This window comes from Hyperoodon ampullatus, assembly GCF_949752795.1.
Source record: "Hyperoodon ampullatus genome assembly, chromosome: 4".
Taxonomy (NCBI): domain Eukaryota; kingdom Metazoa; phylum Chordata; class Mammalia; order Artiodactyla; family Ziphiidae; genus Hyperoodon; species Hyperoodon ampullatus.
In genome coordinates, this window is record NC_136917.1 from 175,151,617 (window position 1) to 175,160,998 (window position 9,382).

The 9,382-nt window shown below is 63.2% G+C and overlaps 1 protein-coding gene across 1 annotated transcript; it reads left to right on the forward strand.

Moving 5' to 3' along the window:
* The first annotated feature begins 354 nt into the window (after positions 1–354).
* Positions 355–6,379, forward strand: LOC307052061 (iroquois-class homeodomain protein IRX-4-like). The gene is made up of 5 exons (XM_079702825.1): positions 355–692; positions 1,157–1,408; positions 3,319–3,431; positions 4,240–4,568; positions 4,995–6,379. Exons 1-5 carry the CDS (start codon positions 648–650, stop codon positions 5,822–5,824), a joined length of 1,569 nt encoding a protein of 522 aa, XP_079558951.1. The 5' UTR covers positions 355–647; the 3' UTR covers positions 5,825–6,379.
* Positions 6,380–9,382: the final 3,003 nt, after the last annotated feature.

Consider the following 9,382-nt stretch of genomic DNA (forward strand, 5'->3'; position numbering starts at 1 on the left):
GTTGATTACATCTCCGGTGAAGACTCCCCCGTAGACCCCTCATATGTCTCATTTGTAATTGAGACTAATGATTACAGTGGGGTGGGAAGGAGCAGCTGCTCATTAATTAATTTCTAATTAAAAGTGCCTCCCCTCCTCGGTGACTAAGGAGAAACACGGTTCGTCGGGGCGCTATTGACTCCGCGGATGAAATTCATTTGTTACAGCCGTGCGCCCTCCGCCCGGGGCGGCGCGGCCGAGCGACCCACGCGTCTGCCGCCCGGCCGGGCTGCGCGGAGTGGGGCTGACGTCAGAGCCTCCGCCGCTTAAAGCCGCGCACCGCTGACTTGACGGATTCGCACGACTCATTTTTTTTTTTTTACCTTTTTTGCAAAATATGTATTTGTGTCGCCGCTGCGAAGCCGGTCGGTCCCAGAGCCCCCTCGAGGCTCCGGACTGTGAAGCTAAAAGGATCGCCGCGGCCGTCGCGGCTCACTTTCCTACCCAGTTAGAAAAGTTTGCGGAGCGCGTGTCTGAATTAACCCGCTCTTCTGCTTTGCCCGCCCAGCGCCTAGAAGCCGGCGGCCCCGGAGCAGTGGCCGCGCCACGCCGTCCCCCTCGCGCAGGACCCCGCCGGCCCCGCCCGCCGACCCCGGGCCGCGCCCGCCATGTCCTACCCGCAGTTTGGGTACCCCTACTCCTCGGCACCCCAGGTAAGGGGGCCCCGCTAGGCCAGCAACTCGCTGTCGCCTCGCAGTGAGCAGCCCGACCCGGGGGAGGGCAGAGGCGCTGAGGAAATCCGACCGGCAGGGCCCCATATCCCGCTTCGTTTGTCCTCCACCCCGTCCCGGGCTCTGAGGCTACGCCCCGGGGAGCCCAGCGGCCCGGGATAGACGTGTACAAGAGGGTGTGAGCCCTGCGGCCTTGGAAACCAACACACCCCCACCCCGGGGAGGGTGTGAACATTCCGGGCCCGGAGGGGCTGGGCCCCATGTGGCTGGAGGAGGCCAGGAGCACAAGCTCGCCACGGGAAGGAACGCGCGGCCCCGTGTGGGTGGTGGGAGCACCGCGGACACGGGGTGCGCGCTCCCGGGCTGCGCGTGGGGCGGACTGAGACCCAGAGCCCCGGCCTCGTGCCCGGGGGCCCCGCCCTTCCTCGCGGCCCCTCTCCCCACAGTTCCTAATGACCACCAACTCCCTGAGCACGTGCTGCGAATCCGGTGGCCGCACGCTGGCCGACTCCAGGCCGGCTGCCTCAGCCCAGGCGCCCGTCTACTGCCCGGTCTACGAGAGCCGGCTGCTGGCCACCGCGCGCCACGAGCTGAACTCAGCGGCGGCGCTTGGCGTCTATGGGGGCCCCTACGGCGGCTCGCAGGGCTACGGCAACTACGTGACCTACGGTTCTGAGGCGTCTGCCTTTTACTCGCTGGTAAGGGGAGGGTGTGTATGTCAAACCTAATCCCTGCCACGCATGCCCCTACCCCTCCATCTGCCAAACTCACTTTCCCCGCACTCTGGAGGCAACGGGGGGCGGTGGGAGAGCACACCTTCGACTTTGAGCCACCTAGCCTGGTCCTTCGGAGCCCCATCATCCCCAGGGTTGGGGTGTCCTGGCAGGTGGGCCATTGTATTTAATGTATTTATTTTCTGCTTGCTGTTAAGTTGGGGTCAGATGTCTGGTTCTGTCGGAGCTCGCTCCAGCCTGCTGGGTCCCCTGGGTCCCCTGTCCCTCACTCCTCCCGGTCGCCCTCTTCCTCCCTCCCCCCACTTCTCTCCTCCCCTCCTGTCACCATCTCCGTCCCCCCTTCCCCCTCCTCCTCTGCTGTCCCCAGGTTGCTCCCCCCATCTCTCCCCCTACCTCCTTGCCTCCCCTTCCCTCCCCGTCCTCCCCCTTCCCTCCCCCATCCTCCACCTTCCCTCCCCCCATCCTCCACCTTCCCTCCCCCATCCTCACCTTCCCTCCCCATCCTCCCCTTCCCTCCCCCATCCTCCCCCTTCCCTCTCCATCCTCCCCTTCCCTCCCCCATCCTCCCCCCATCCTCCCCTTCCCTCCCCATCCTCCCCCTTCCCTCTTCATCCTCCCCCTTCCCTCTCCATCCTCCCCTTCCCTCCCCCATCCTCCCCCTTCCCTCTCCATCCTCCCCTTCCCTCTCCATCCTCCCCTTCCCTCCCCCATCCTCCCCCCATCCTCCCCTTCCCTCCCCCATCCTCCCCCTTCCCTCTTCATCCTCCCCCTTCCCTCTCCATCCTCCCCTTCCCTCCCCCATCCTCCCCCTTCCCTCTCCATCCTCCCCTTCCCTCTCCATCCTCCCCTTCCCTCCCCCATCCTCCCCCCATCCTCCCCTTCCCTCCCCCATCCTCCCCCTTCCCTCTTCATCCTCCCCCTTCCCTCTCCATCCTCCCCTTCCCTCCCCATCCTCCCCTTCCCTCCCCCATCCTCCCCCTTCCCTCTCCATCCTCCCCCTTCCCTCCCCATCCTCTCCTTCCCTCCCCCATCCTCCCCTTCCCTCCCCCATCCTCCTCCTTCCCTCTTCATCCTCCCCCTTCCCTCTCCATCCTCCCCTTCCCTCCCCATCCTCCCCTTCCCTCCCCCATCCTCCCCCTTCCCTCTCCATCCTCCCCCTTCCCTCCCCATCCTCTCCTTCCCTCCCCCATCCTCCCCTTCCCTCCCCCATCCTCCCCCATCCTCCCCTTCCCTCCCCATCCTCCCCTTCCCTCCCCATCCTCCCCTTCCCTCCCCCATCCTCCCCCTTCCCTCCCCATCCTCCCCTTCCCTCCCCATCCTCCCCTTCCCTCCCCCATCCTCCCCCTTCCCTCTCCATCCTCCCCCTTCCCTCCCCATCCTCCCCTTCCCTCCCCCATCCTCCCCCTTCCCTCCCCATCCTCCCCTTCCCTCCCCCATCCTCCCCTTCCCTCCCCATCCTCCCCTTCCCTCCCCCATCCTCCCCCTTCCCTCCCCATCCTCCCCCTTCCCTCCCCATCCTCCCCTTCCCTCCCCCATCCTCCCCCTTCCCTCTCCATCCTCCCCCTTCCCTCCCCCATCCTCCCCCTTCCCTCCCCCATCCTTCCCTCCCCCTATCCTCCCCTCATCCTCCTTCTCCTGTCCCTTATTCCCCCAACACCCCCCAACTCTGCTCCTCCTCACTCCACGTCTTGGGGCTCCTTCACTGCCTGGGCCTGAGGCAGAGTTTGGGAATGGGTGATGCGGATGGGGGTGGGGAGGATGGGGGGCTGCCCAGTGGTCTGTGGGAGGCAGGCAGGAGCCAGTGGTCCTAGGGGAGGGGCTCGAGCTGGGTCGCATCCAGGAAGCTGCGACCCCAGGCTCACTGGCTCCTACAGAACAGCTTCGACTCCAAGGACGCACCAGGATCTGCGCATGCGGGCCTCGCTCCGGCTGCAGCCACAGCCTACTACCCCTACGAGCCCGCGTTGGGCCAGTACCCCTACGACAGGTGAGGGATCTCACCCCTCCTCACTGCCCCCACCCCCACGGAGCACCAAGCCCCGCCCCTACTAGCACCACGCCCCCACTGAAAGTTTGGGCGGCAAAAGGAGGGGCATTCCTCGGGTCACGTCCCGCTGACCTTGGGTTAGGACCATCCCCGCCTCCTAGCAAGCCGAGCCGCCTGGGTATAAAGGCATCCCATCTCCCCTTCCCCGCCCCCACACCGTCTGTCCGGACTCCCAAAGCCCTCGCTGCCGTGTGGTTTCCGGGGGATTCTCATCTTGCTGCCCAGCCTTGAGACGCCTCCCCGAACCCCAAGAAGTGCAGCCTGTATGGTGTGTCCTGGAACCAGAGAGGGGAGTCCCTGCCCCCCAGCAGACAGCATGCCTTTCGTGGGGCGACCGAAAAACTTAACCGCAGAAAGTGCACGTAGGCCCTCTGGGCACTTTTTCCCCACGGGCGCTCACGACAACTTCTGCCCACGGGTGGTGCGTCCCTGCGACATGCTTTCCTGGTTTCAGGATCAAAGGGGCCTGATAAAGGAACTCAAAGAGACACAGGTGTACGTAGAGAGACACAGACCTGGCCGGGCCTTGCGCCCGCGCTCCTCCCCACCCACAGAGACCTCTCTGGCTCCATCTTAAGTTTAATCAAATATAAACATTAAAAGGTAGTGCCTGCCTGGGTAAAACCCAGGTCTTGCCACCATAAACACACCCGCACGACCGGGACTGAAGCCGCGTGGGCCTGGCGCTGGCCGCCTGCCCGCGGTGCAGGGGCCGCTGCCGGCGCCCCATTGCCCAGCCTGTCTCCAGGTACGGGACCATGGACAGCGGCACGCGGCGGAAGAACGCCACGCGCGAGACCACCAGCACGCTCAAGGCCTGGCTGCAGGAGCACCGCAAGAACCCCTACCCCACCAAGGGCGAGAAGATCATGCTGGCCATCATCACCAAGATGACCCTCACGCAGGTCTCCACCTGGTTCGCCAACGCGCGCCGGCGCCTCAAGAAGGAGAACAAGATGACGTGGCCGCCGAGGAACAAGTGTGCGGATGAGAAGCGGCCCTACGCGGAGGGCGAGGAGGAAGAGGGGGGTGAGGAGGAAGCCAGGGAGCAGCCCCTCAAGAGCGCCAAAGGTGCAGGTGCGTGGGCGGTTGGCGATGCGGGGGCGTGGCCTCCCTGTGACTTCTCGCTGGTTCTAGGACTTCTAAAGACGTGGAACGGGGCAACCTCCTGGGCCTAGGCGGCAAATTAATGCCCTGGCCCCGAGTCTGCGAGGCCCTGTGCACGGGGGGCCCTGTGGCATTGAGCTGGCAGCACGCTCAAAGATCCAAAATCACGTTCGAAACACTAGACCCTACTGCCTGTGATATGAGGCTGAAATCAGCGAGGTCCGTGTAGGCGTTTGCGGAACAGGGAGCCTCTGAGGAGATGGGAGGTAGAATAAAGGCGCAGGTGCTTTTCTAGCTCCCAGGTGGGCCCGTAACCATGTCCTTGGAGTGACGAAAGGGATTCCGTTAACCTGCCATCCCATCTCCCTCCACTGGTCCTTCTTTATCTCCTGGCAGAGCCGATAGGCAAAGAGAAGGATCTGGAGCTCAGCGACTTGGAGGACTTCGACCCCCTGGAGGGGGAGCCCCCAGAGTGCGAGCTGAAGCCGCCCTTCCAACCCCTGGATGGAGGCCTGGATCGAGTCCCCACCGTGCCAGACAGCCCCAGCGCCCCAGGGAAGGAGGCTCCTGGCGCCCTCCGGATGCCCCTGGCCGCCGGGGGTGGGGCCACTCTGGACCAGGACCTGGAGAGGGCCCGGAGCTGCCTCCGGAGCACGGCGGCTGGGCCGGAGCACCAGGCGGGCGCGGGCGCGGGGGTTGGCCCGCAGGCCTGCGAGCCCAAGCTGGGCTTTGCTCCAGCTGGGGCGTCGGCGGGCCTCGAGGCCAAGCCGCGCATCTGGTCCCTGGCACACACGGCCACCGCGGCCGCCGCCACCGCCCTCGGCCAGACTGAGTTTCCCTCGTGCATGCTCAAGCGCCAAGGCCCCGCTGGCCCTGCGGCCCCCTCCTCGGCGCCCGCCTCCTCCTCGCCTGCGGCCCCGGCTCCCGCCGGTGCCCTGGACAGGCACCAGGACTCCCCGGTAACCAGTCTCAGAAACTGGGTGGACGGGGTCTTCCACGACCCCATCCTCAGACACAGCACTTTGAACCAGGCCTGGGCCACCGCCAAGGGCGCCCTCCTGGACCCGGGGCCGCTGGGCCGCTCGCTGGGGGGGAGCGCCAACGTGCTGACGACGCCCTTGGCGCTCTCCTTCCCGCCCGCCGTGCCCCAAGACGCCCCCGCCTCCGGCGCAGCCAAGGAGCTGCTGGCCACGCCCAAGGCCGGCGGCAAGCCCTTCTGCGCCTAGCTGGCCCTGTGCCTGGGCGAGGAGGCAGCCGGCACTCGGGCTGCAGGCTCCAACTCTTTTTCTACCGAGTTTCCAAAGTGAGGCAAGAGCTCGGCAAAGCTCAGGCCGCCAGCCCACCCTGGAGGGAGGATCTGAACTCGGGCTCCCGGGGCCATGGACAAGCCCCCGGAGCGCCCGGACAGGAGTCCGCCCGGCCGTGCCAGACTCGGGGACCAGGCAGGATAGAGCTGCTGTCAGAGCAGCAGGGAAACACCCTGAAGCAAAAAGTTTACGTGCAAAAGTTTACACACAGAAGACGTTTCCGTTCTGAGGCCTGTCTGTGTACCTGTCTGCTTTGGGTTGAGGCTTTGCCGCCGTTGCTTGTGAAGACGCCTCAGCTGCTGGCCTTCCGATTCCATCTTCAGCACATACTTTTCACCAACAACACTTCCACCGAGTTTACACTATTGCACACTCTTAACTCGATACAATTATGTTTTTTTAATGTATGTTCACACCAATAATTGCCTGCTTCAGAGGCTAATATAACAAAACCAATAAAACCGAGTGATGGTGTTTGCATTGCAAAATGAACGCATTTGAAACCTAGGGAATTGGAAACTTGGAAGAGGAAAGCTGCCCACCCCCGAGGGCAGGAGTGGGGAGGGCCGCTGACCCAGAATCCTCACTGGAGTTGCTTGCAGAGCCCAAGACTTAAAGCCATTGTTTTAAAAAGATAGTCACAGTAAACTTACAGGATTCTGTTGAATTCCCAAATAGAAGGCGATGAGAGACCCCAAACTTTTCAACTCTCTCCCATTGCCAGACTCCAGAATTCTGAGAAAGTAAAAGTTTCTTTGGCTAGATACGAATAACCTTTAAACTTCTAAGTTCCCTGGAACTGTGCCCTGGTGGGGAAGGCATGCGGGGCCGTCACTGCCCTCAGCCTCTCCTGGGCGGGAGTGAGGTGCCCTCCTTGATGCTGCGGACTCCTAACTCCGCCTCCGGGGGGGGGGGGAGGGGCGGGAACTTGCCAGGATGCTCTCAGCCTCCACCGTTGGGAAAGCCTGCGAGTGCTGCTCAGGGAGTGGGAAGTACTTAGCAGGCCGAAGACCCAGGCGGGCTGTAAGGAAGGGCCTAGGGGTGGTGCGGGAGGACGTGAGCCTCCCCGGCCTCCCGTAGGGTCCTGCGGACCCCTGGCTTCGCCCAGAAACCCGGTTCCCCCACCCAAACCCCGGCAGAGCCCAGCTCGCTGGCAGCCAGAAGCTCGGATCTGGAGGAAAATCGCTGGCTTCCTCCCCACGGTGGATTCTGCGCAGTTCCCCGACCCCCACAGGCTTCTGCTCCCTCCAGCCCCTCCCCCCCAGCCCCCGCAAACGCCCCTCGAGCGCGGCAAGCGAGCGTGAACCGGACTCAGCGCTGTCCGCTAGCCTGCAAGCCCTCTGCTTAAGGCTGTACTGGGCCTCACAGAAGCCGAGGTGCCCGGAGGAAGGACGGGCCGCCAGGCAGGAGCCTGCAAGGGTGGAGTGGCCCGAGGGTGCAGCGCAGCGACAAGGAGATGGTGGCCTTTGGTCCGTACGCGGACGGGCTGACAGCCGCAGAGACGCCAGCTGAAGACAGGAGTCGCCTGGCGGGCCGGCGGGCAGCCTTCGAGGGACATGGGAGGCCCGGGCTTTCTTTTGCAATGGGCTGGGTGGTACTGGACTGGGGCCCCGTGGATCCCGGTCCACTGGAAAGGTCAGGGCGGCCGGAGCGCTGGAAAGCGGGCCCAATGGGCCGGGCGTTGGCGTGACTTTACCACCTGGGAGAGGGAACGGCGAGGGGCACCCTTGAGCGATGGGCCCCTGATGGCCGGACCTCGGCGGCCCCGACTCTGAGTGGTGGGGCCTCGAACCCCAGTCCTCGAGCGGAGAGAGCGGGCGCGGACCCTGCGCCCCGCCGGCCGCGCGGTAATTGGATTGTATCCGTCCGCGCGCTGTCACAGTATTGACTTTCGCTCTCTTGGATGATATTATCGGGATTCGGAAGCTCGCCGCTGATGTGTCTGTCAAAAGGCTGCGGCGGGAGGCCCCGGCCTGGCGAGCGAGCATCAGCCAAGATAATTTGAAGTGAAATTTTCATTTTGACAGTAAACCCCTCAATTTCTAAAGGCTCCGCGCTCCGAGAGCTCGCTGGCAGGGGGAGGCTTTGAAGAAAGCCCACGTCTTAGACTGAAAAGGGCAAAAGAACTCGAATTAGTTGTAATAGATAAAAGGGCAAAAATAAAGAGTCAAGGGTACTTGACAGTAATAGCGAAAGTGGAGTCTCGGGGGAGACGCTGCGGCCGAGGCTGGGACGCCAGGAATTTTAATGCGCGGAGGACCGCCGCCTTGCGCCCCCAGCCCTAGACAAAGCCAGGCATTCTGAGCAAAGCAAGGCTTCGCGGACGCAGCCGGCTTGGCTAGGCGGGTGAGGGGCTGCGGGGCCAGAAACCCCAGGAACCCCAGGCTGCGGGCCCTGGGTGGCAGGGCGCGCGGCTGGGCGCGAGCTGCAGGCCAGGCTGCGTCTGACTCCGGATCCTTCCAGAGCGGGCCCTTCCCGGATTCAGCCCCCGCACCCCCTTCCCGGCCCAGACGGCTCCTGCTGCCCTAGCCTGTTGCCCTCGGGACCGCAGGCGCCTGGCAACACCAGGGCGCAGAGGCCCTCCTGTCCCCGCAGAATCCCACCCTGCAGGAGCCCCAAGTCTTGGTGGAAATGGCTGACCGAAAGGTTTTATTGGATTAACCTGAAAAACTGTGTGAAATAAAGACATCAAGTGCGGAGGAGGGATTCAGCCACATCCCAGGGGCGACTCGACCAAAAGGACGCCCCCAGAGCTGGGACCGTCACTTCGACCCACACCCCGACCTTTGGGCTCACGCTGGAAGGGTCACTGTGGGAACTCCTACCCACCCTCTGGCTGATCTTCAGAGCAGGGGTCGGGAGAACCCCAAGGCGGGGGACGTGGGGGGCGGGAATGAATTTTAGGGGCGGCCGCTGCGGGGGGAAGCTCGCTGTCGGTGGGGAGAGGGCCCACTTTCCTCCCAGGGAGGCTGTCAGAGAGGGGCGCGGGGGACCGATGCTCTCAGCCGCTCAGGCGTGGCAAATTCAAACACACCGAGGAGGGGAGGCTAAATTAACGGCGCTCTTTACATAGCGCCCAAATAAAACTGTAATCAGCGGCGCGTTACTTTTCATTAAGCGAGTCTGACAGCGGCATATCCAGACCCGACTGGGGAACAGGCGCGGGAAATATACGGCTCTCCCGCCGGCGGGGCTAAGATAATTCCTTAAGCACCATTAACAGCTCTTAGCCGCAGGAAATGGTCTCCCAGAAAACGTCTCCAAATCTAAAAGCTTTATCGACCCTCCAACTGCCACTGATGATTCCATTTTTTTTCTTTCTTCTTTTCCTTTCCTTTATTTTTTTTTAAACGAAAGGGAGAGACATCCAGAAAGGTAATGGAGTTTGACACGACACCTTCTTAACTAGAGAGAGATGCAGGGAAGCCAGCCCTTAAATGATATTTAAAAGGCAACCAATTAAGATTTAAAGTGGTC